The 27,302-nt window shown below is 47.9% G+C and overlaps 1 protein-coding gene across 3 annotated transcripts in view; it reads left to right on the top strand.

Moving 5' to 3' along the window:
- CUX2 (cut like homeobox 2) overlaps positions 1-27,302 on the top strand; it is a 277,595-nt gene that overhangs the window by 204,317 nt on the left and 45,976 nt on the right. For all 3 annotated transcript variants that reach the window (XM_027566784.1, XM_027566782.1, XM_027566785.1), the window contains exon 4: positions 12,759-12,837. In XM_027566784.1, coding sequence (XP_027422585.1) covers positions 12,759-12,837 — 79 coding nt within the window. The remainder of the gene's footprint in view (positions 1-12,758; positions 12,838-27,302) is intronic.

Genomic DNA, 27,302 nt, shown 5'->3' with positions numbered 1-27,302 from the left:
AAAAGTGTTCATTAATGCCGACATTTGAAAACACTTTGCTCTGTGCCTTATTTTTAGCCTGGGAATAATTACAAATATTAAAATAAAATTGCACGGTGTTTCTCTTTCCTGCCTCATGCTCTCCCAGCAGACCCACCCCTCGGTCCAAGCCTGGGTGGGTTTCCGAGGTCTTCCACTGCTTTTGATTAAAATCCCAGTGAGGTGGAGACCAATGTTTGGAAAGGAGAGTGTCTGCCTGTCTTTCTGCTTAGATGAGTTTGAGTAAGGGACTGTAAACCCAGCACCTTCACTTTACAGATGGGGAAGCTGAGGCTCAGAAAGGGGGCATGACTTGCCCAAAGGTGAACAAGGCCCCAAGGCCCCAGCTGAACCCAGAAGCCAGGCCTGCCCACTGCCAAGTGCAGCACTGCCTGTTTCCCACCCTGCCGTCTGCTTCCCTGAGATGCTGGGACCTCTCAGGCAGATCCTGGGCCTGTGTGCCCTCACTCTGAGTGACTCCATCAGAGAGCTGGCACGAGATCTCCACAGAGCCCTCCAGGTTGCAGCATAATCTGGGCTACTTGCAGGGCGTCATTCTTCATCATCTTTCTAGGCACGGGTTTTTGTTTAAGTTTGTAGCTCAGAAGGATTCGCTCCGAGAGCCTCTTTAACTCCTTCCTTATCTCATTCATTCATTTTTTCACTCAGTCTGTGGATTTAGTGCCCACTCCTGATTTACCTCTGAGGGAGGAGAAAATCACAGCATCAGTTGTTGAAGATCATCCAGTTGTTCACACTCCTGACCATGAAATGTCCTCATTTCCTCTCTTCCTCTCACCGTCCCCCCGTATCTACACTGTATTTTGAGAAACAGATCCTGTGGCTGGACCTTCAGGATGGATCCTGAACCCCAGGACTCCCCCCAACCTCCACTGACTCCACCCTCTTGGAAATGCCATCCTTCTCGCCTGAACTGTTAAAGTAGCCACCTCCCTGGTCACCCTGCTCCCACCCCAGCCCCCTCAGTCCACTGTGCACACAGTAGCCTGGGGGGTCCTACTGAAATATTTGTAGACCGTGTCCCTCACCTGCTGTAAACCCTCCTGTGGCTCCTCATTCCTTTCCAGGGAAAAAGTCCTAGTTCTCACAGTGACCTCCAAAGCTCTGCCCTCTATCCTTTGATCCCTGACTTCTTCTCTTCTTCCCCTACCTTCTCCCACTGCACTGGCCTCTTTGCTGTTACTCAAACAAGCCAAACATACTCCTGCCCCAGGGCCTTTGCACCTGCTATCCTGTCTCCTAGAATACTCTTCCCTTGAGATGGCCGAATAACACTCTCCCTCCTCTTCTACAAGTCTGCTCAACTGTCCTCTCCTCCCAAGGCCTTCCCTGGCCCTACTAGGCAGGACATACATCCCTACCCCAGACTCCTATCCCCTCCCAGCTTTGTTTTCTTCCCTTGCACTTGATCAGATTCTCACTTACTCAATTTCTGTATCATGATTTCTTCTGTTGCTTGCCTCAGCCTTCAGAGTATCAGCTCTGCAAGGGTATAAGTTTGGGTCAGTCTGACTTAGGTGGTGAATGCCCAGTGCCTAGAACAACCCCCATCCCTCAAAGATGCTCAATAAATAGCTAAGAAAATGAATTTATTGGACATCAGTTATGTGTCAGACACTGGGTTAACACTTTACATGCATTATTTTATTTCACTTTTTTAAATGCCAAAAAAGTTGGGCCCAATTTGGTGATATATGTGCTGTTACTTTTCTCTATTGTTTTTATTTCTCTACTTTTAATAGCTGCATATGAAATTAAGTCAAGTAATCCTTGATTAAATATTGAAATTGTTAAAAAGAAAAATGACAACCCCCCCTCCACCCAGTCCTAGCCATCTAGATGCTCACGATCTGGTTAGGAAAATAGAACAACATCCAGATGAGAAGTTAGCCTGAGCATGGGCGTGTCATCAGATGCTGACGATGGGTGAATGCGTGGCGCTCAGGGGAGGTCAGGACGAAGCATCAACTCTCCCTTAACTAGAACAGGAGCCCCGATCAGGATGCCTGGTACTTCTCCAGACATCTCTAAAGAACGTCCCCCACTGCTATCAGTTCCTCTCCAGCCTGAGGATCACCCCGAAGGATGACACATAGACAGTGACAGTCGTTCTTCAGCAGACATTTATTGAACACCTCCTGTGTGCAAGGCTGTGTGAACAGACAGATCCACTCTCCCCTGATGGGACTATGACCTAAAGAACTGACAAGCCCAGCCATGAGATGGCAGCTTCTGGAGCTAGATGGGTAGCTCTGGCTACCATAGCAGAGGGCCACAGACCAGGTAGTTTAAACAGTAGAATTTTATTTTCTCACAGTTCTAGAAGCAGGGAAGTCCAAGATCAAGGTGCTGGCAGGGTTGGCATCTGGTGAGAGGTCTCTCCTTGGTTTGCAGGTGGCTGCCTTCTTACCGCGATCCTCTGCTTCTGCATCCCTGGTGTCTCTTCCTATAAGGACACCAATCCTGTCGCATTCGGGCCCCACCAGTATGACTTCATTTAACCTCAGTTACCCCTTTAAAGGCCTTATCTCCAAATTCAGTCACATTCGGGTACACAATTCAGTCCTCCCACCTCTTGGCAGTTTTGCGTGGATTGAGTGAGTTAATTGCGTAAAGCACTCTATGTGTTTAAGGGTCTTAGGGAGAGTGGGTAAGATACACCTCTGGGGCATGTGCATAGTGGGTGCTCAGTAAGTGCCACCTGCTGTTGTAGTTCCTGAACTCCTGCCTGTGTCCATTACTGTCGCAGGCTGAGGCTTTGGGGAAGGATCTAGAAGCTGGACCTACAGCCCTGGAAGAGGGGATTTCAGAGCTCAAGCTTGAATTTGAATTAGTGTCTTACATCTGACGATTCAAAATGCATTTGTGATTTATACCTGAGTATTTGAAACAGTGACAGGTGGCCAAATGTGCTAATTTTATTCCATCCCATCAGGCTCTAGAAGTGGCTTCTGCCGGCTCCTGAGCCTCAGCTAGGATGGGGCCTCTCTGGGACCCTCCCTGACCCTGCTCTGGGAATGCCCCTGAGATCTCAGAAGGCCAGAGAGGATCCCTGCCTTCTGCCCTGTCCAGGCAGGAGCTGAGAGAGCCCAGCTCAACAACAGCTACCAAAAACAAGAACCAAACTCTTATTTCTTATTTAAGCCCCAACATTAAATTATAATTTTCATTTGCTCAGCCACATCAATGATGTATGGGAGAGTGAGAGTTAGTGCCTGCCTGGGAACAAGGCCCCCAGCAAACTCACTCTGTGAGGCAGAGGAGTCAGGTCCTGCTGAAAGCCCCCAGGCACTAACCTCTCTGTCCACTGCCCATCTGCAAACCTAGCTAGCTCCTCCAGCTCTCTGATATTCCAGGCCCTCATCTGGGAGATTCAGTCCCCAGTGAGGGTTGGAAGCATGGGCTTTGGCGTCTCCCTGAGGCCAGCTGGGTCTGCATCCCAGCTCCCACACAGTGTGGTCTTCACCCTTCTGTACCTTGATATCTTCATCTGTTAAATCTGTAACACCCCCATCGACCTGGGTTGTGAGGATTAAATGAGTTACCATGTTCGTCTAGTCAAGGCTATGGTTTTTCCTGTGGTCATGTATGGATGTGAGGATTGGACTGTGAAGAAGGCTGAGCGCCAAAGAATTGATGCTTTTGAACTGTGGTGTTGGAGAAGACTCTTGAGAGTCCCTTGGACTGCAAGGAGATCCAACCAGTCCATCCTGAAGGAGATCAGCCCTGGGATTTCTTTGGAAGGAATGAAACTAAAGCTGAAACTCCAGTACTTTGGCCACCTCATGTGAAGAGTTGACTCATTGGAAAAGACTCTGATGCTGGGAGGGATTGGGGGCAGGAGGAGAAGGGGCCGACAGAGGATGAGATGGCTGGATGGCATCACTGACTCGATGGACGTGAGTCTGAGTGAACTCCGGGAGTTGGTGATGGACAGGGAGGCCTGGCGTGCTGCGATTCATGGAGTCACAAAGAGTCGGACACAACTGAGTGACTGATCTACTACTACTCTATGTGTCAGATACTCAGTAGTCATTGTTACTGTTGATGATAATAATTCTCCTATCAGCCGAACAAGGTAATTGATAATCGCCTTTTACGAGTTGTAGGACATCAGAATTTTATTGTGAGTAAAAGGGATTTATCGCATAGGGTAAGATATGTGCCTTCTTCTCATCCTGGGCTGGAATCTTTACAGTCCAAAATACATGTATTTCTCTCAACACCCAAGAAGCTCTTCACCTGGCTGTAGACTGCTCTTGTGGTGTGCCTCCCTGAGTCTGCTCCTTGCTCTTGGCTAAATACATCCCCACGCGCCTCCCTACCTTCAGCCCCAACTGTGTCCTGGATCAGGATTTTATCTCCTAATCGTCTCTCCGGTCAGTTCTTTTCTCCCCGTCTCCACCTCACCCTGGGCCTGGACCATCACCTGCCCCAGACCCTGCAGAGTGCAGCCTCTGAGCACTCACCACAAGCCCCTTCCCCTCTTGCACATCTGAGCCAGTCCCGCCGCAGCCTCATGGTGGCCAGGGTTTCCTCCTGCTCCTCTGCACGGCCCACAGTCCCTCCTCCATCTTTCCCTGTGCTCCCTGCACTGTGCTCCACACCCCTCCTCCTTTCACTCTGAGCCCTCCTTCCATCTGCTTCCATGTCCTCGCCTCCGTTACCCTCTGTGAACCCTCCTCCTGTCTGCTCCCCTCAGTGTCTGTGAGCCCCCAGCTCTCTGCTCCCCTTGCTCTCTGTGCCCCTCACTCTTTGCATATCCTCACTCTCTATGGCCACTTCCTCCTTGTCTCCTCTCAGTCTTCCTTTTTTATCTATTTTTATTTATTTATTTATGTGGCTGCATTGAGTCTTGGTTGCAACATGCCAGATCTTTGATCTTCGTTGCGGCATGCAGTGTCTTTTATCGTTGTCGTTCACAGACTCTCTCGCGGTTTGGGGTTCAGTAGTTGCAGTGCACAGGCTTAGTTGCTCCACGGCATGTGGGATCTTACTTCCTGACCAGGGATCAAACCCATATCCGCTGCGTTGCAAGGCAGATACTTTACCATTGGACCACCAGTGAAGTCCCTTCCCCTCATTCTTGCTCTTCTTTGCTCGCCATGTGCCCCTAGATCTTCACTCCCCAGAAGGAGAACCAGGCCTCTGAGGGTGTTAAAGGACATGCTCCCGCCCACCTCTCCCCTACCCTGGGCTGACGCCTTTCCTCCTCAAATCTCCTTCCTCTGCTTCCTCCTCAAAGGCACTGATTCTGAGACCCTCTGAATACTCGCCTCTCGACTGCCCGTCACTTGTCAGTTTCTTCCAGAATTCCTGCAGCATCAGATTCCCCCTGTCTCTCAGAACCACAACGGCCCACCGTCCCCAGAGCCCAGGACCCAGGGGTAGAGGGCAGCTGTTATCACAGTGTGTTTAACGGAACCCTAGTTTTATTCTCTGATGCAAATGTTCCGAGACCAAATGTATTTGGGAAAATCCTGGGCTACACCAAGCTGAAGAACGCTTTCTCCTGTAGCTCTTGTCAGAGCATCTAGTGTGCTAGTGGATTTGCACAGTCCACAGAGAAGGCAGGTAGGTCCAGGCTTGATCACACATTCCTGTTTTCACACCCAGGGCGCTATGCAACACCCTTTGAGAAGCAACGGTTTCTAGTTGCAGTTCTGAGCCCTGGAATGAGAGGAAGCTGGGCGTGGATACCAGCCCCATCAATAACTAGTTCTTTCCACGTTGGCCAAGTGACTTGGCTGCCCCGAACCTCAGTTTCTTCCTCTGTAGAGTGGGAGCAGTAACCGTGCTCACGTCTCAGGGCTGTCTGCAAAGATGCCAAAGAGAAGGCACTGGACACAGAATAAGGGTTTAGTTTCCGGGAACTCTGACTGTTCATTGTGGCCAGCTTGGCATGGAGCTGTTCTCAGTAGCCAGTAGATGTCACTGCCATCTCAGACGGCTCATGAAAGCACAGCCTCGGGGGTCCCCAAACTTGCCGTTTTTTAGCCACCTGACAGACAAGTGCTCGGCAGCTAGAACAGACTTTTGCTTCTCTGGCTTAATCAGTTCTACACCTGTTACTTCCAGACTCGGGACCAAACACGTTTTCACCCCTTCTATTTCATCGGGTGGTGTGAATGCCGCCTGCTTCATCAGAAGACGCTGAGCTATTTCTGATGATGACCTTCTTGGTGTCTGTAGCTGGCCGCCACCTCGTCCTCCTCCTCTTCCTCCCCCAGATGGCCTTCAGAGATCTGCCTGTCACAAGCCAGATCTGTCCTTCTGGACCCTTTCCTCCTGCCCTTCTGCATGAGGGGACCCAGCCATGAGGCAGAAACACGTGGCCTTTTATTTCTGCTCAGCTCACCTGTTCTCGGCATGTGGGTGAAATGCATTAGAGTTGCAGCTCTTGGAAAAGATATCTTGTATGGTTGGAAAAATAATTATTTGCTTTATTAGAAAGCTCTTTTTCCATTTTCCATGGTACTTTTTGCCATGTATTAGTTAGCCCATTCCTCCCCCAACAGCCTCTTAGGCAAATGGAGATTATTCTTCCCACTTGGTAGATGAACAAACTGAGGCCAAGAGATTCTTTATGACATTGGGCTCAGCACCTGATCAGACTCTGATACCATCAGACCTGGCCTTCTAGAAACAGTTAGGGTCATAACTCTAAAACCAGACTGAATGAGGCAGAACTTCCAAATGATCACTGTCTTCAAGGGTCATATTTACTATGAGAGGCCCTAAATTTAAACTAACTCAAAGTTAATGCCATTCCAGGATGTTTTTTGATCTCTGCTTTTGAGTGTATTGTCCAGCCATTAGGTGAACCTCTAAAACAGGTATCAGCAAATATTTCCTATTAAGGGCCAGAGAGCAAATATTTTCAGTGTTGCAGCCAGAGTCTCTATCACAACTATGCAACTCCTCCACTGTAGCAGTAAAGCAGCTAAATGGTGACTGTCTCGGTGTCTGTAGGTACAGTCATTCATAATGATTGTAGCTGTGTTCCAATAAAACTTTATTTAAACAGATGAAGGGTCACATTTGGCCCAAGGGTCATAGGTTTTCTAACATTTAATCTAAAACAACGCTGTCCAGTAAAAAGTATAATGCAAGCCACATAAGTAATTTAAATTTTTCTTGTAGCTACATTTTAAAAAGTAAAAAGAAATAGGTGAGTTCAACTTTAATAGTATATTCTATTTGACCCAACATGTCCACAGTATTGCTTGCTCCTTGGAAGGAAAACTATGACAAACCAGGACAGCATATTAAAAAGCAGAGACATCACTTTGCCAACAAAGGTCCATCTAGTCAAAGCTATGGTTTTTCCAGTAGTCATGTATGGATGTGAAGGTTGGATCATAAAGAAGGCTGAGCACTAAAGAATTGATGCTTTTAAGCTGTGGTGTTGAAGAAGACTCTTGAGAGTCCCTTGAACTGCAGGGAGATCAAACCAGTCAATCCTAAAGGAAATCAGTCCTGAATATTCATTGGAAGGACTGATGCTGAAGCTCCCATACTTTGTCCACCTGATCCAGAGAGCCCACTCTTTGGAAAAGATCCTGATGCTGGGAAAGATTGAAGGCAGAAAGAGAAGGGGACAGCAGAAGATGAGATGGATAGATAGCATCATCAACTCAATGGATGTGAATTTAAGCAAACACTGGGAGACAATGAAAGGCGGTGGAGCCTGCCATGCTGCAGTCCATGGGGTCACAAAGAGTCGGACACAACTTAGCGACTAAACAAAAACAAAAAGCCCACAATATTGGGCTTCTTCGGTGACCCAGTGGTGAAGAATCTGCCTGATAATGCAGGAGCCTAGGGTTCAATCCCTGGATCGGAAGGATCCCCTAGAGTAGGAAATGACAACGCACTCCAGTATTCCTCACCGGGATAATCCCATGGACAGAAGAGCCTGACAGGCTACAGTCCATAGGGTTTAATTGGACAGGACTGAGCGACTGAGTGCACACGCACATCCACAATATTATCATTTCAACATGAAATCAATATAAAAATTACTGAGATATTTTACATTCTTTTTTTTTTTTTTTTTCATTCTAAAACCTAGAAATCCTGTTTTACACATACAGCCTATCTGAGTTTGAATAGTCACATTTCAAGTGCTCACTGGTCACGTGGGCTAGTGCTTACTGTGTTGAACAGCATAGCTTTTGTGGGGCAGGCTGACATTGTAAGGAGACAGTTGCACAGATCATCGGTACACAACTGATAAGCACCATGAATGGACAGTAGAGGGTGCTGTGGGTTTGCATGCTGCATTGCTTAGGCGTGTCGGATTCTTTGCAACCCTGTGGGCCATAGCCACCAGGCTCCTATCCGTGGGATTCTCCAGGCAAGAATACTGAAGTGGGTTGCCATGCCCCTTACAGGGGATCTTGGTGCTATGGGGCATGGACCGGGAAATAATAACAGAACTTTATGGCACTCGCCTCTACTTCTGCCCTGAATTCCTTTTTAGAAGTCAATTTTGTTGTTCAGTTGCTCAGTCACATCCATCTCTTTGCTACCCCATGGACTGCAGCACACCAGGCTTCCCTGTCCTTCACTATCTCCCAGGGTTTGCTCAAACTTATGTCCATTGAGTTAATGATGCCCTCCAACCATCTTGTCCTCTGTTGTCCCCTTCTCCTCCTGCCCTCAGTCTTTCCCAGCATCAGTGTCTTTTCTAACGAGTCAGCTCTTTGCATCAGGTAGCCAAAGTATTGGCGCTTCTAATGTATCAAAGTATCAGTATTCTAATGTATTATAATCAGTATTCTATTGTATCAAAGTATCAGTCCTTCTAATGAATATTCAGGATTGATTTCCTTTAGGATTGACTGGTTTGACCTCCTTGCAGTCCAAGGAAAGTCAATAGAGCTTATTTTTTTAATATTTATTTAGTTAGTTGCACCAGGTGTTAATTGCAGCACGTGAGAACTTTAGTTGCAGCACGTGGGATCTAGTTCCCTGTCCAGGGATCAAACCCAGGCCTCCTACCTTGGGAGTGCGACGTCTTAGGGCTTGCTTCGGCAGCACATTACTAAAATGTGAGTGTGGAGTCTTAGCCACTGGACCACCAGCAAAGTCCCTCAATAGAGCATTCTTATGCCTTTCCCCAAGCTCCAGCTACTACACATGCTTAGCACAGACAACCATAAAATGAAGCATTCAGATTTTCTCCTGACTGATCTTTGATGATTCTCCATCTAGGGTTCTGGAGATGAGTTGCTTTTGTTTCTCAGGGCTTTTCTTGGACCCCAGGTCAGCAGCACAGCGGTTCCTGACCTGGTACAGCCGTAGGTAGCATCTCAAGGCATCAGCATCCAAATGGGGCCTGAGTGACTGTCCCTACTGGCTGGGGTGGTTTTTCTGTCCAAGAGAAAGGGGCCCACTTCTGGATTCAGAATAGTAATTTCAGCCGCCAGACCTGGTGTGAATCTCACTCTGCCATTTACTTACTGAGTGACCTTGAGAAAGATACTTAACCTCACTGAGCCTTGGTTTCCTCATCTGTGATATGGGGATAATGACAGAAGCTACCTCCAGTGATTGGTGTGTCCATGGAGAGATATGATTATGAATAGTAAGAGCGTGTGGTACATGGTGGGCTTGCCAGGTGGTTCAGTGGTAAAGAATCCTCCTGCCAGTGCAGGGGATGCGGGTTAGATCTCTGGGTGGGAAGATTCTGTGGAGAAGGAAATGGCAACCCACTCCAGTATTCTTGCCTGGAGAATCCCCATGGACAGAGGAGCCTGATGGGCTACAGTCCCTGGGGTTGCAAAGAATTGGACAAGACTGAGTGAGCATGTGCACACGATACATGGTAAACTCTGAATATCATATTATTATGATGATGATTGTTATTTGGGCATCAGGGATGTCCCTCCAAACTCTAAATTAGTTGCCCCCTCCTCGCATTACTCTGGAGACCCCAGCATTTGCATCACCTCCTCCTGTGTTCTTTTTGTCGTAGCTGTGTCTCCCACTCAGCTGTGAGTCCCCAGAGCAGGAACTGTGCCTTGTACATCTTAGCAAGAATGAAAACCTTCCCTTTGCCTAGATTCTAGGACATTTGTTCCGTCCATCACCAGCTTCCCCTAATGGAGAGAGAATTCCTGATGTTCCTTCCACCCATCAAACTGGGTCAGTCTCACCACACTTACACACTCTCAAGACCCCTGTGCTTTTCCTTTGAAGTGTTTAGCACATGTAATTAATGAATTATCTGGGGAATCTGCTTTAATGTTGGTCTTCGCGCTGAACCGTGAGTCCCATGGGGTGGGGCTGGAGGCTGCACTGTTCGCCACTGAGCTCTCAGTTCACAATGCATGGCACATAGTGGGTGCTCAGGAAATGCTTGTTGAATGAATGAGACTGTCATTCACTCTGGAAGGTAAGCGATCAGAGACTGTTCTCAGAATAACAAGAGAGCTTAAAGAGCTTTTGTAACTGACCTTTTTAAAATCACTTGCTCAACATCCACCATACATTTCTCGCCACCTCTCTTAAATAACAAATTCTCAGTGGACCTTGTAAAACCTTCAAGCTGTGCTGTCCAATAGAAATATAATATGATCCATGGATGTACTTTTACATTTTCTAATACTTACATTTTAAAAAGTAAAAGGAAACAGGTGAGATGAATTTTAATAATATATTTTGTTTAACCCAGCATGCCCCCAAATTTATCACTTCAGCATGCAGTCAACATAAGGATAGCTGATAGCGGTCGTACAGTCTCTTTTTTTGAACTATGTCCGAAATCCAATGCATATTTTGTACTCACAATACATCTGGATTTGAACTCACCACATTTCCAGTGTGTGGTACCCACATGAGGCTCTTGGCTGCCATACTGGAAGCTGTAGAGAAACCACTGTGGTTTTCAAATTCGTCCCAGAGTATATACCACTGTGTGAGGAGGCAAGGCTTTCTCACACCTAAGAAAAGATGAACACAGGTGAAGATGATCATGCAGTACTGGGCAGAACTATCCTCATAAGAGACAAGAAGCAAGGGTTGATCATACCAAGAGGTGACATGCCTGTGGGGCTTAATGCCTGTGGGGCTTAATGCCTGCCAGAAACTTTGCAGCCACCTTTCCATCGTGCTAATTCACTTGATCTTCTAGCAGAACTTTGAGGGAGGCTGTCCTCTTATTATCCCCGTTTTACAGAAAGGAAAGTAGAAGCACAGGAATTGAAGTGACCCACTTGATCAAGGACAGATAATAAGTGGTGGAGCTGGGATGTGAACCCAGGCAGCCTGGCTCGAGGACCTGTGCCTCGGTTGGTCACCTCTGTGAGAGCAGACTGTCTCAGAATTGGCCCCTGACATTTCTCCATGTCACAGACAGGACCTAGAGTCTCTGCTACCCAGTTGGGATTTGTTAACTCAACTAATTATGTGGAGCCCCTTCTGTGCACCAGAACACACGCTCACAGAGCTCACTTGTGAGTGAAAATTGCTCAGTCCTGTCCGACTCTTTACAACCCCATGGACTGTACAGTCCGTGGAATTCTCCAGGCCAGAATACTGGAGTGGGTAGCCTATCCCTTCTCCAGGGGGTCTTCCCGACCCAGGAATCAAACTGGGGTCTCCTGCATTGCAGACGGATTCTTTACCAACTGAGCTATGAGAGAAGCTCACTTGGAGGGGAGGAATTCAGTAACAGACACTCCCCCAGATGGCATCACTGGGATTCGTAGGAAAAGCCCAGCTCTGAAAGAGGGCGTTGACAAATAGACGCTCTGACAGATTCATCATATAGGAAGTTGGCACCAGAGGGAGATGTATATCAGTGTCAGGGAGAATAAAGCTCTGTTCCAGTCCAAACGGGGATGCCCAGCCTGGTGTGTCCTCGAGGAGATAGGGATGCTGTCCTGTGGGTGCCAGGAGCTCAGCCCAGCAGTATGCCAGGGAGCCCCAGGACTATGCCGAGGGGACTGTCCACCAAGAGCCAGCATCAGGTTAGCTGCGAGGCCAGAGCTCAGAATTCACAGCAGGAATGGAGGGAGGAGATGATGCTAAGCCCCAGAAATACACCTTATGGAGTCTCACTGGCAGGACAAAAAAAATGCCCATAAGCAAGAGAACAAGTACATGAAGGTAGCTCCTCACCACTGGTCATCAGTCATTGGTGTGTTCATCAGTCGGGAAGCATTTATTGAGCACCTTTGGTATGCTAGGAACTGTTTGACATAACTGTCATTCAACATCTGTTGAAACTGGTATCTTACTAGAGAGTCAACAATTTCTCTTTAATTAGCAGTGTCAAGAAATATGCCCCAGATGTGTCCCTCTTTCCCATAAAACATGTGTCATATTTGAATCTCCAACATTGCCTGTTAATATCAGTAATAATAGTGAGAGCTGTTAATAACCTACTGTGTGCCAGGCCCTGTGCTAAGTACTTATATACAGCTTCATTTAGCCCTCATAGCTGGCCTGGCAAGTAGTTTCTGTTATTTACCCCATTTTACAGATGGGGAAACTGAGGATCAGAGCGGGGCAGTGACTTGCCCAGCGTCACACAGCCAGATGCAGTGGAGCTGGGACTTGAACCCAGACTTGCTACGCCATACTTGGAGCCTTCATTCCCCTTCTTCCTCCCCTCAATCCCATGTTTGCGCATGTGGAGAATGATCACATTTGCTTATAGACTCCGATGCCATGGTCACACGTGATTCTTTCTCTTGTTGTTTCCAAAGGTGGTGGCTCTTAGTAAGAGAAGTCAGGAGGCCGAAGCCGCTTTCCTGAGTGTTTACAAGCAATTAATTGAAGCACCAGGTAAGACTTGCTTGGGCTCCATAATTGAATAAAAAACAAAAAGAAACGGCCATGAGGACTGTTACACAGGTGCCTTCTCTCACTGGGTTCTGGGGACAGGCCAAGACTCCTGGGCAAGGCCAGGCCCTGCCATGGGTAGGAGTTGTGGAGACTGAGGGGGTCTACACCCAGTCTGGTGTGATGTGTCCCCACCCGACTTGTCTGTCTTACCACACTGCCTTCCAACAACAGCCGGGGAGCTTTGGGGAGCTCCTAGTGAGATCTCCCACCCGGATCTTCTTGAGGAGCCAACGGTCTTGACCACCAGAGCCCCCATCCACTTCCCACCAAGAGCAGAAGGCACCCAGTGCTCCCTGGCAGCAGAGGGCGCTGGAGGAAAGACTGCAGATGTTTCCACCAACATGGCATGGCCAACCTCAAAAACTTGATGTTCAGCCAAAACCAAATCCACACAGCACATACTGCATGACTCTATTTACATCAAAGATGAAGACAGGCAAAAATTAACGGCAGCACTGTTCACAGTGGCTGAAGGGGGAGACAACCCAGATGTCCATCAGTGAATGAATGAATAAAATGTGGACTATTCTTTAGCCATCAAAAGGGATGAGTCGCAGACACATGCCACAGTGTGGATGAACCTTAAAAATATAATGCTGAGTGAATGGAGCCAGATACCAAAGGTCACACAGTTTATGATTCCATTTATATGAAGGATCCAAAAGAGGCAAATCTGTAGAGACAGAAATTAGATTAGTGGTCAGCAGTCTGAAGGGAGGAGAGAATGGGACTGAGTGCTTAAAGGCTGTAAGGTTTACCTTTTAGGGGGATAAAAATGTTCTCAGACTAGATAGAGGAGGTAGTTGACCAACATCATGAATGTATTAACTGGCACTGCATGGCTTACTTAAACATGGTAAATTTTGCATCACAGAATTTCACCTAAAAAAAAGGCACTCATGCTGTGAGAAGTCAAGAGAGTGGTTTTTCTTGGATGGGGTGGTAGTTCCTGGAAGGGGCCTTTGGGCGCTAGATACGTTTTTTGATCTGGGTGTGGATTACAGAGATTTGATCAACTGGAGAACCTTCAGCTGTGTCCCTGTGCATATGAGATATACTTCTGCAGACAGTTTCCCGTTTTTAAAATGACCCATCCTCTGCAACTTCTTCATTTATTGACCTAGAAATGGGAACCCAGAATGTAGTGATTTGCTTAATAATGGTGGAGCTGGGAGAAGGCCCCAGTCTGCTAACCCTCTCCACCCAGACAGCCACTCTATCCATTCCCAGTACTCCACACAGCTGCAGGAATTAGTAAGGTCAGGAGTGACTGGGGCTGGGGGTTTATGAAGAAGAATGTGAGGTCCCACTCTAGGCTGAGCCACGGAGAAGGCAAAGTCGTTTCTAGTTGATGCCAAGGTCGTTTGTGAGATCTCTGTGATGGGGATGGGAAAGTCTCTCATTCCATCTGTCTTGGGCAACTGGGGTGGTGTAAATAGTGTCCTCCCCAAATGTTTGTCCACTCTGAACCTCGCAGTGTGACCTTATTTGGAAGCAGGGTCTCTGCAGATGTCATTAGTTAAGGATCTTGAGATGAGACATCCTGGACTTAGGGAGGACCCTAAATCTGCTGAAGGGTCTCCTTTTAAGAAGAAGAAAGGGAGTTTTAGGAACACTGAGAAGAGGGCCATGTGAAGACAGCACAGAGGTTGGAGTGATGCAGTTGCCAGCCAAGGCGTGCCTAAGACCACCAGGAGCTGGAAGAGGCCAGGAAGGAGCCTCCACTGGAGCCTTCAGAAGGAGCACAGCCCTGACAACACCTTGATTTTGGACTTCTGGCTTCCAGAGCTGAGAGAGTAAACTTCTGTGGCCTTAAGCCACCTTAGTCAGTGGTGCTTTGTTATGGTGGCCCCAGGAAACGAATACAGCAATAGTGATGTGACGCTTCCCTCTGAAAGCACGTGGACTGGGTGAGGAGGGAAGTCTTCTAGCCTGTTCTACTCAAAGTGCGACCCAGGGGCCAGCAGCATTGGGTTCGCCTGGAGCTGATTACAAATACAGAACCTCGGGCCACTGAAGCCTCTGCATTTTGACAAACTCCCCAGGAGATCTGGGAACACATCACAGAGAGGCACTGGCCGGGTATAGAAGTTGCACCGGCTCCACCCTCTGCACGTTCCGGGCCCCGAGGGAACAGGCCCGGCCAGTCTCAGTCACCCTGGCACCGATGCCTCACAGTCAGGGAGAGATGGGACGACTCAGCTCTGGGCACATTCAAAAACTATTTCCAGAACATCTGTTCCATGTCACAACTTGGATACTCGTGAGACGCTATGCTACTTTCCTATGGTTCCTGGAACAAACTGCCACAAACCAGGGGCCTTAAAACAACAGATTCTTATTCTCTCTCAGTTCTGGAGGTCAGAAATCTGAAAACAAGGCGTGTGGGCATGGCTGTGCTCCCTCTGAAGGCTCTAGGGGAGGATCCTTCCTGGCCTTTCCCAGCTTCCGGTGGCTCCAGGTGTCCCTTGGCTTGTGGACACATCACTCGTCTCAGCCTTTATGTTCACACAGCCTTCTTCCCTGTGTGTCTCTATCCCAAATCCCCCTCTCCATTCTCTTGTAAGACTGGTCATTGGATTTAGGGGAAAAGGCAAGCCACTCCAGTACTCTTGCCTGGAAAATTCCATGGACAGAGGAGCGTGGTGGGCTATAGTCCATAGGGTTGCAAAGAGCTGGACATGACTAAGTGACTGAACACACACACAGAGAATCCAGGATGGTCGCACCTTGAAATCCTTAATTACATTTGCAAAAGACCTTTCTTCCAAAAACAGGTCACATTTGCAGGTTCCAGGCATTAAGATACAGATGTTTGTTTTGGAGTCACCATTCAGCCCACGGCAGTGGCACCTGGAGACTCGACTCATTCTTCTCCAGTGCCGCGCCCCGCCCTGCTTCTGCACCCTTAGGAAGGCAGCCTGGCCACATTGGTTTTCTCAGTCAAAATGCTTGGGTGGCAAGAGTGGCCGAAACCAGACAGCACAGCCCTCCAGGCTCTGTGCCTACCCCCGTAGGGACCTGACCCCCCGTGGCTTGAGGCCAGGGCAGCTGTGTCTGCAGCCCTGGTCATTGTCACCCTTACTCAGAGCCACAGCAGGCACATGGCGGAGAGTCCAAGAGGCTGTCCCATTCCTTGCAGCCTTTTTGCTTATGATGTCTCTACCCTTATCAGAACTGTCTAGGAAAAAATTTTGGAAAATGACACCCTCTTATTTCCCACTCCTTCCTTTGGGTTGCACAGTCTCAGTGGTGAATGATGTTGGAGGATGACCTGTATGGACTCCAAAGATACCTCCCACAAATCCACACTCAAATCCACACGCCCAACTACTCCACTGTGCCTCGTAGTACCTCTCATGTAGCACCAGGGGGCAGCACTGAGACGGCTTGTGTTTCCAGGTTCAGATCCCAGTTCAAGTCCTGCCTGTACCACTTACTCACTGGTTTACTGTAGACGAATTAACTCACCTCGGAGCTTCACACTTCTATAAATTGGGAGAAATTTATCAGCGCCTGCCTCATACAGTCACTGGGAGGCTTCCTCGTGCGTGGCACATGGTGGCATTTGCTAAGTGTTAACTGTTGTCATCACCTGTGTGTCCCTCAGACAAGTGCAATTCTCCAAGCCTGGGACTGATGTATACTGAATGTGTGTACTCGGAATCCAGTACACGGTAACCGCCTAGTAATTGTTTGTTGATTGAATTAGAAAAAAGATTCAGATGCAGAAAAAGGGAAAAGAGCTATTTAAATGAAAAGGTACTTTTTTCAACTAGTGCCTTCTGTTTGTCACGTGTCACCTACTCAGATGGCATTTATCGAGTGCCTGCTGTGTGAACAGGGACCATGACACTGGAAACGTGGCCGTGAGTCTACCGAGGCAGACGCGGGCCCTGCCCTCAGGGAACTTGCATTCTGGTGGCAGAGGAGAACAGACCATCAGGCCAGTAACCTGTTGTCTCAAATCCAGGGGAGTGTTTGGGGTAAGGAGGGGCTTACATCCCCCCCTTGGAAAAAGAGCATCATTTCTGGGGTTCACGATGGGGCCCTCATCTTTCTGGAAGTATGTCTATTAACACACGAGTCCAGAACCGCAGTGCCAGTCAGGGACCGTGGGAGCTCCCCAGATTGGCCTGGAACTTCCTGGAAGGTTCTTGTGCCCTCTTGCCCCTCTCCCCAAAGGGTCGTTCCAAGCCTGGTGCTGACTCCACGTGTCTGACTTTGCAGCTCTACTCCCCAGAAATGGAGGGGCCAGGGGGGTACGTACATCCCCAGCTGTCACCGAGTTAGAGAGAAGGAGCCTTAACTGATGGAGACATACCGCAGGAACAGCCCCTTCAGGGCTCTAATTCATTTTCAAGACATTTAAGAATAACAAAATGTTTTAATGATTTCTTAGGGGAATTAGGAAGACATATTTTTGTTCTCATTAAATTTTATCCTCAGACACAAGAACCAAATGTCAGATGTGTTGTTGATGCTCAGAGCTTCCCTGCTCACTGTCCCCGCCATACACACCCCGCCCCAACCCCCTCCATAAAAATAACACTCCTGGAAAATTTGCCAGGATGCACACTCTCCTGTTTTTATATTTCTTGACAGGCAAATTATTTGTCGAAATACTTCCTCCTCCCCCTCCCTGCCCCCCCGCCGCCACCAAGCCACACAAGTCCTGATTCAACATTTTTGTTTTGAGTGACTGCTGCCAACACAAATCTTTGGCAGAGAATGCGATATAGCGTGATTGCTCAGCAAGTATTTTGATAAGTGTGCAGCCTGTATGTCTGTAATTACGAAAGAAAACCGTAAATCTTTTGGATATTGTTCACACAGATGTGGCGTGAAGTGAGAAAAAAAAGCAGTAAAACGTGTTAAAAGCATAATTAATGTCATTGTTGTGGAGGATGATTTGATTTAAACCTTTCTGACTTCTGTACCGGTGATGGCTGCTTTCTTTATTGCGCTCACAGTCACTAGGTACCGACCCGAGCTTCAGAGAGAGCTAACTTACTGAGTGATTAGTTAACAGTGAAAAAAAAGGGGAAAATTTAAATGAAAACAAGGAAAGAGGGAGTTAGAGGGCAGGCAGAGGAACACTGCTGAGGAGATAAGAGAGGTGAGTGCTCCTCCCATTTTTTTTTTCCTCTGGCTTTACTTTGGTGTTTTTTAGACTGATGCAGGAAATGGCAACCCACTCCAGTGTTCTTGCCTGGAGAATCCCAGGGACCGGGGAGCCTGGCAGGCTGCCATCTATGGGGTCGCACAGAGTTGGACACGACTAAAGCGACTTAGCAGTAGCAGCAGCAGGAAATGGCAACTCCTGGCACGCATTTGTCTCTCTGCTCCTTCTTTCAAGAGGCAAGGCTGGACAGCTTAGGTGATGGAGGTGGTAGCATCCGACTCGGTGGGGTGGGACTCTCAGCTTGGTGTTTCTGAGCTGTGTGACCTTGGGCAGGGACCTGAACTCCTCTGTGCTCTGGTTTCTGTGTGGTTAGCCGAGGGATAATAGAACCTGCTAATCCATTGCCGTGAGGATCCTATACCTGTGCATGAAAGCATTTGGCAGGGTTTGATAATCAGCAGCCCATTGCAAAGCTGACATCAGGGTATAAGTTACACACGTCACACACGTTGGCTGTGGATTTCATTCAGCTCTGTCAGTTGTCAAGGATGTGGGGTGAGAGATTTAGGGAAGAGTTGATGAATGTGCAGTAGGAAAATACTTTCCAATGTTTAAGATCTTCAAATTTTTTCTCTGCAGTTATAAAAGTTACATATGCCTACTGTCAAATTTCAAAAGTACACAAAATAGAAGGGAGGCAGGGGAAACCATACTAGAAAAGCAGTGGTAATATTTTGTTGTTTTTCTATCTGATCTTCTCCCCATGTACTTTTTCAAAACAGTCATTCATTCTGCATGTACCATTTGCAGTTCTGATTCCTTTCACTCACTACAAGCATCTGTATTTCCCTGTGTGATTACAAATTCTGAGTAACTTTGGTTCATCTTGTGTAATAGTCTCTTGCGTGGCTGTATTATAATTTACTGAACCTCATTCCCAACACTGGGCATTTGGGGTTCTTGGGAATGCATGGCATATTGGTACTATGCTGTAGTTCTGAGGGTGAGGAAGAAAACTTGGGAAGGAACATGTATCCACATATTGACCACAAACCCAGGAATAGTCAGAAAGACTAAGAATTCTTTTTTCTTCTTGTTGATTTATTTTGTACTCCTTCATTTCTTAGTTACACTAAATATCTTTTCATATGTGGGTGAACCACTCATATTTATTATTTTATCAATCACTGGTTTGCATATACTTAGCCCATTTTTCTAATAGAGAAATCACTTTCTTATTGATTTGTGGACACTCTTTGTGTATTAGGGATATTAACCTTTGTCCTGGGAAACGTGTTTCATAGCTTCTCCCCTAGTTTGCCTTTTGTTTCTTAACTTTGTTCACTATGTCTCTTGTATATGGTACATAGTAGGCATTCAAAAAATATTTGCAGAAAGCAGGAAATCTTACCAGACCTTTGCTTTATGGCTTCTTGATTTATTGTCATATTAAAAAAAAAAAAAACCTTCTTGCCTGAAGGTTATATAGTTTTTTAAAGTACTTTTGTGATCTGAATTTTTAGAAATTTGAATCTTTGAAGCATCTGAAATATATGTTGATGAAAGTAGTCTTGAGGGAGGTTAAGAATTTAGCGTTGTGTCTATCCCAAATGGCTAGCTCTGCTGCCATCTAGTGGATAAGCCACCTTCGCGGATAAAGGCAAAATAGATTTTAATGTAACAAGAGATCCGTCATTGTCTCTGGCACCCCTCACCTCCTTCCCTTCCTCCCAGTACAAACATCTGCCCAGTTGGTCCTCTAGGGGTCAAGGGAGCACAGACAGGTAACATAAAAGAGTATTTAACCCATAAAAATGCAGAGTTTAATGATGACAGATTTTCCCAAAGATGATACTTAACTTCAGAAGGCATTGTCCCCCACCCTTGTTTTCTGCCATTTCTTCTGCCAGGAGTGCCCCCTGCCCTGGCCTCCCGTCTTACTCTCACTACCCCTGACAGCTAAGGGTTGAAAGATGATTAGAGGAGAGCATCCAGCGTGATGCTGGTACCCAGTGGGCGCTCAGTGAATGGCTGTGCCCTTTCAGAAGAGATGACAGGAGTTTCAGCTGTGGCTTTTCATCAGCTCATTCTCTGAGCATCTACTGTGTGCTGAGCCCTGTGGAAACTCAAACCCGAGTCCTACCCTGCCCTCAGAGTCCAGCAGGGACCATGTGACCCCAAGACAGACAGCCAAATCCAGCAGGAAAAGGGCTCCAAGGTGGGAAGGCCAGGAGGGGTGCTGCAGGGAGAGCAGCCTTTGGATTTGGTTTTAAATGATGAGCTACCCTCGTTGCAGGTTGGTTTCTTGGGTGCTTCTTCTGTGTCAGGCAGTGCACTCAGCCCCTTACAGAAAGGAGTTCATTTATCCCGACTGCACCCATGGAGGTACATATTGCCATCCTGCCCTACTGTACAGCTGAAGCAGTGCAGACTCAAGAAGGTCAAGCCACTTGCCCAGGGTCACACAGCAGACAGGTAGTGAACACTGAATCTTCATCCCTGACTCCAAACGCTGATGCAGGATTAATTTTAAAATTGAAAGGGCTGTAAGGGATTTCCTGGTGGTCCAGTAGTTAAGACTCCATGCTCCCAATACAGGGAGGCAGGAGTTCGATCCCTGGTTGGGGAACTGAGATCCCACATGCCGCATTGTGCGGCCCCCCCAAAAATTGAAGGAATTGGGACAAAACCATTAGAGATTTGACATCCAAAGAGAGTGAAAAACAGCTAATGGTCTCTGCTGTGTAGGTTGAGAAGTTCTAGGCTGAGAGGGTGGGCCCCTTGCAGAAGTGCAAATGCATCAGCTGGAGGAAGATCGTTAACCCTCATAGACAAGAATGCCTGGTCTTCCCAGCCCAGGGCTCCAAAGGCTGGTATTATACTTTCATTGAGGGGAAACTGAGTCACAGAACTCTTAATTTCAGGGGGCAGAGCCATGCCAGGAGGGGCACTCACAGGACTCCAGGCTGCAGCACCCTCTCACTGAGTTGGGGCCACTCCCCATTCTGCCATCTTGTATCCTATATCACACCCGACTCCTCCGATCCTCAGTTTCCCCACTTGTGAAATACAGATGCTCTCACCTCATTGTAGGCCCACTGGGTGGATTCAGTGGGGATAGAGGACACTTAACACGGTGCCTGGCGCAGAGGAGTGGCCCTGTGCAATTCATTCTGCAAACACTGAACTCCCGCTGTTTGCCAGGTACTCTACCCAGCACCAGGGCCAAAATGCTAAATAAAACACTGTGCCTGCCTGCCTGGAACTTTCTATGCAGCCCAGTCTATGGAAACTTTATTTTTCTTACAATGGACATGAGTCTGAGTCCCAGCTCTGCTGGTTCCTGGCTGGGTAGCCTTTGAGTGAGTAGCTCTACCTCTCTGCGCCTCTGTTTTCTCCTCTGGAAATGCACACTTACCTCCTGGTGCCTCTGGGAGGATTAAGCGAGGTAAAGTGTGTGAATTCCTAAGCTGGCTGTCTAGCACACAGTAAATGCTCAGGAGACCAGTGGCTGCTGTTGCCCATGGTGTTACTATCACACCACCTACCAGCGCCAAGAAGGAAGACCCACTCCAGCCCCCTCTGTCCATGCTCAAGCCAGGAGACCTCAAAGCAGCCAGCCCTGGCGGTAGAGGGAAAAGAGGGTGGCGGGACCCCTGGCCTCCATTTGCATACAAGGGCTGGGCAACTCATCTGCTGTCAAAAAGTTAGGATTAAAGGATCAAAGGAAGGCTCACTGCCTCCATTGGTAGCCTGAGCCTCCCGCCCACACAGGCGCCCAGAGCCGGGGCCCAGATGGGAGAAGGCTTCTGTCTCAGAGAGACTTTGGAGGGGCACACGCATACTTCTGCATATATGTGTTTCTAAACAGCCTCTCGGACAGCTTTTGCGGCTCCCGTTGCCTAAAAAAGCTCTCGATGCCACTTTCCTTCAGATGGACACAGTGGGAGGAATGAGACCGCTCTTCCTAGATTCACCATTCTCCCCCCACAACCTCGTAGACACTTAAAAAAAAAAACACAAAAAACCAACAGCATCAGCTAGTGGTAGAAGATGGAATAGAGGGTATTCTGTTCGTCTCCTCCTACAGTGGCTTTGGAAAGCCTGGTGTGGGATTAAAATATTATAAATCTACTGGCAGTATTCTCTAGGGGTTTAGATTCAACGTAACCAAAATGAATTAGTCATTTTATTAAGCAGTTTATGCATAAAGAGCAAGCTGATGGCTGTAAGACAAAGGCACGCCGCTTCTCGACGACGCTCCCCCTCCCCGCCTGCCCGTCAGGACCTGCCACCTCGGATGGTTCATATTTGATCTTCTGTGTCTGCCAGCGTGCTCAATTAATCCAAAGGATTTGTAGTCAGACCCTTCTGATTTGGGGTCCCCTGTTTGGGGCTTTTTAAATTCAGGTTGAATCTAAAGCCGTTTGATTCTTGTTGCCACTGCCCTTGTCTATGTATCGACATGGTATGTTGCAGGAGTGAAGTGGGGGAAATAAAGTCCCGCTCATGGCTCCGGGCAGCCTCGTGTCTGCTGAAAGGTTTTCAGCGGAAGTGTTGAGCCCGGAAGCAACCTGGGCTCCTAGGCTCCAGACGAGGTGCTGTGGGGATGTTGTGTCACATCTGACACTAAGATACGAGACTGGCCAGACCCCGGACGAAGAGTGGCACAGGTCGCTTTGGAGACTAGGGGTCAGCGGGACCCAGCTCTTCCCCAGGCAGAGCCACCCGACAGAGGGCGCAGTCATGGTGTACGCGGCACAACATAAACTGTGTTTACATAACATAACTGTGTTACACAACATAAACGCATTGCGCGCCAGGTATCGCCTTTCTACTTCCTTCTAGATAAAGTCACAGTCGGGTGCAAAACATCTTAAATGCCTACAGAACCTGTGAATCTTTCCTTTAACCATGGAAGAGCCAGCTTCAAGCTGGCAGTGGGGGTGTAACTAGAATTAACAGCACCCTTGGTTTTTCCTTTGTATTTATTTTTATGGGTGAAAGCGCCTTGTTTATAACACAGAATTCAATGATCTGTTTACAATAGTGAGATACATATTCCTTTAAAATACATTTAAGTTAAAACATTGAATCACATAAGGACAAGTGTCATATTGGTAATCTTCAGGGGGGCGGGTGGATGCAGCTGAAATCGTGACTTGAGGACCCCAGCATTTGGCTCTTGGGCCACATGGGGTTCAAATCCAGCTCCACCGTTTTCAACAAGAGGCTTCCCTCTGCTGGGCTGCGGTTTTCTTATCTTGGAAGTGGGGATGATAGCGATGTCTCCTGTGGTTGTTTTGATGATTAAATGAGATATAAATACATGCAAAGTACCTGGCATTTGTCAGGGTGCAGTGTGGGGGCGGCGATGAAGAAATGTCAGTTCCCTGGAGCTTTTGGCTCAAGATGCTGGGTGGTCATCTCATCTACTCTTTACCCCAGCTTCCTGGATTTGGGTGCCCTGTCTGCTCCAGAATGAATGGTTGCTAAAGTTAGGGGGCCGAAGACCAGAAACTAGCCAGCTCTGAACCCAGTCACCACCCACCAGCACCCAGAACGGCCTACAGGGTGGAGAAGGAAAGCTGGCACCAAGAATTGCCCAGGCATCGCCAGCCTCTCCAAGCCCCACATCTTCATCTGTAAAATGGGTCCGTTGCTGTGAGGATGAGGCTAAGTTGTGTTTGTGGGACAGTAACTTGGGGGGGATGGGTCAGGACCATCTGCCACCCTTTCTTTGTCTGATGGGGGCTGTTTCTCCTGGTATTTCTCTCTCAGCCCGCTGCTGGCTTCCTCATTTCCCTCAGGGCTCTGCTCAGATGTCTCCACCTTCATAAAGCCTTCCCGGACCTGCTGCCTCACTTAACATCCTCCCCCCCTCCCCCCCGCCCCCCGGGCACATCTCTGGCCAAGCTCTCTCCTGACCCTGCTTTGTGTTCCTTCTCAGCCCCCTTAGAGCCTTTGATTTACCTGTCCTTTGTCTATCTCTCCTCTCTAGAATGTCAGCCCCAGGAAGGCAGGAATTTCCTCTTACTGCAGTTCAGTCGTGTCCGACTCTCTGCGACCCCATGAACCACAGCACACCAGGCCTCCCTGTCCATCACCAACTCCCAGAGTTTACCCAAACTCACGTCCATTGAGTTGGTGATGTCATCTAACCATCTCATCCTCTGTTGTCCCCTTCTCCTCTCACCTTCAATCTTTCCCAACATCAGGATCTTTTCAAATAAGTCAGCTCTTCGCATCAGTGGCCAAAATATTGGAGTTTCAGCTTCAACATCAGTCCTTCCAGTGAACATCCAGGACTGATTTCCTTTGGACTGGTTGGATCTCCTTGCAGTCCAAGGGACTCTCAAGAGTCTTCTCCAACACCACAGTTCAAAAGCATCAATTCTTCTGTGCTCATCTTTCTTTATAGTCCAACTCTCACATCCATACATGACCACTAGAAAAACTATAGCCTTGACTAGACAGACCTTTGTTGGCAAAGTAATGTCTCTGCTTTTTAATATGCTGTCTAGGTTGGTCATAACTTTCCTTCCAAGGAGTAAGAGTCTTTTAATTTCATGGCTGCAATCACCACCTGCAGTGACTTTTGAGCCCAGAAAAATAAAGTCAGCCACTGTTCCCCCATCTATTTGCCATGAAGTGATGGGACCAGATGCCATAATCGTAGTTTTCTGAATGTTGAGCGTTAAGCCAACTTTTTCACTCTCCTCTTTCACTTTCATCAAGAGGCTCTTTAGTTCTTCACTTTCTGCCATAAGGGTGGTGTCATCTGCATATCTGAGGTTATTGATATTTCTCCCAGCAATCTTGATTCCAGCTTGTGCTTTATCCAGCCCAGCATTTCTCATGATGTACTCTACATATAAGTTAAATAAGCAGGGTGACAATATACAGCCTTGACGTACTCCTTTTCCTATTTGGAACCAGTCTGTTGTTCCATGTCCAGTTCTAACTGTTGCTTCCTGACCTGCATACAAGTTTCCAGGCAGGTCAGGTGGTCTGTATTCCCATCTCTTTCAGAATTTTCCAGTTTATTGTGATCCACACAGTTACTGCTGTATCTCCAGGGTTCAGAAACTTCCCTGGCACTAAGTAGAGGCTCAGGAAATGTCTGGCAACTGAAGAAATGGTATCTGATACGTAGTAGGTGCTCAGTATAAGCAAACTGATGAATAAATGCCTGAATTAGGGACTGTATTAGTTTCCTCCCGCTGTTGTAACAAATGACCTCTGATTTAGATGCTCAAAACAAGTCACATTTATTGAGCACCTACTGTGTGAAAGGCCCAAGCAGAAAGGAGGTGGTGTGGAGTGAAAACTGAATGCCCCCTGGCCCCTGTGACTATCAGGCTCTCTGAGAAACCTCTTCCCAACATTTTTAAGATTTGCTGTCATTTCTCTCTCTTTCACTTTGTAAGAGCAGCCAGTGACGTACAGCTGATGCATCAGCTTATACCGCTCGGACAAAGTAAGCAGGAAGCCCTTGGATGTGCTGGCTCCCCCGGCTGAGGATTTCACCTGTGCATAACTTGGCAGAATCTTCCAGTCATCTGAATGCTAGGAATTTTTTTTTTCTTCCCTAACTCAATCCCCAGCAACGTAGCTCAGGCATCCGTGGATATCTTCCCAGATAGGGACGTTGGGAAGAAATGAGTTTACTCACACACCGTAAAGTCTAGGAATTCTGTAGAGAAGAAATCAAGAGTGGACTATGCCTGAGGAGAGAAGTGATCACCGTTGCCGTGTGGTTTCCAGAGCAGGGACCACACTCAACCCATAGCCCAGTTTCTCAGCAATGGGAGAGGACGCACATGCAGGAGAATCAGAGGTCCGTGCTCCTACATCCTCTTATGAAGCAGCTTGTCTTCCTGGAAGGCTGGTGAAATGGGTGCACCAGGAGGGGAGTAGGTTAGGCTTGAGTAAGGACTTCCTTCCAAGGAAACTTGGAGTCTAGCAACTCCTTAGTCCTGCTCTCTCACAGTTCGTATCCAGCAGCCAGTTACCATGTGTTATGGATTGAATTGTGTGCCCCCAAAAGGTACACTGAAGTCCAAACCCCTGGTGCCTGTGAATGTGACCTTATTTGGGACTAGAGACTTTGCAGATGTGATCATGATAAGGGAAGGTCCTTAGGGTGAGACCCTAATCCAGTGGGCATGCGTGTGTGCTCAGTCACTTCAGTCATGTCTGACTCTTTGCAACCCTATGCACTGTAGCCTGCCAGGCTCCCCTCTCTCTTCTTACAAGGACAATGTGACTGCTGTCCTTATAGAAGGAGGAGAGAGACACAGAGAAGAGGGCCAGGTGATGACAGGCAGACATCGAAGTGATGCTACTACAAACCGAGAAATGCCTCAGATCACCAGCAACACCAGAAGCTAGGAGAAAGTGTGGAGCAGATCAGAAAAGCGTGGCTCTGCCGACCCCTTGATTTTGGACTTCGGGCCTCCAGGGCACACACAATGCCTTCATTTTCTAGGACTACCCATAGACTGGATGGTTTGAAGCAGTGGAAATTTATTCTCTCAGTTTTGGAGCCCAGTGGCCAAAAATCAAGATGCTGGCAGGGTTGGTTCCTTTTGAAGGCACACAGGGAGAATAGGTTCCAGTCCTCGCTCCTAGCTTCTGTGGTGGCCAGCCAGCCTGGGCACTCCTTGACTCGCAGACACGTCATGTCAGTCTCTGCTTCTGTCTTCAGGGCCTTCCCTGCGTGTCACCTCTCTGTGTCCTCTCTTTTTGTAACGACACTGGTCATTGGATTAGTCGGCCCTAATCCAGTTGACCTCATCTTAACTTGATTTCATCTGCAAAGACCCTGTTTCTTTCTTTTTTTAAATTTGGCTGCACCAGATCTCAGTTGTAGCATGGGGGATCTTCCATCTTCCTTGCGGCATGCAGACTTTTAGTTGCAGCATGTGGGATCTAGTTCCCTGATCAGGGATCAAACCTGCGTACCCACCACACATTCACTCCAGGAACACAAAATCTCAGCCACTGGACCCACCAGAGAAGTCCCAGACCCGGTTTGTAAATAAAGTCACATTCGCAAGTGCTGAATGGACATGAATTTGGGGGAACACTATTCCGCCTAGAACACCACACCCCATCAGTTCTTCCTGTCTGCCTCTTGAGTCTGAGCACTCCACCCTGCCTCTCCTGCTGCCATCCTGGTCCCAGCATCTTGCGGCCTGGACTATTGCAGCAGTCTCCTGTCCAGCTCCTGCTACAGCCCATTTTCACGTGGCAACTTGGATGAGCCTTTCAAAAA

Source organism: Bos indicus x Bos taurus, chromosome 17, assembly GCF_003369695.1.
Source record: "Bos indicus x Bos taurus breed Angus x Brahman F1 hybrid chromosome 17, Bos_hybrid_MaternalHap_v2.0, whole genome shotgun sequence".
NCBI classification, from domain to species: Eukaryota; Metazoa; Chordata; class Mammalia; order Artiodactyla; family Bovidae; genus Bos; species Bos indicus x Bos taurus.
The sequence above is the reverse complement of the archived record's forward strand: the minus strand, read 5'-3'. Positions and strand labels throughout refer to the sequence as shown.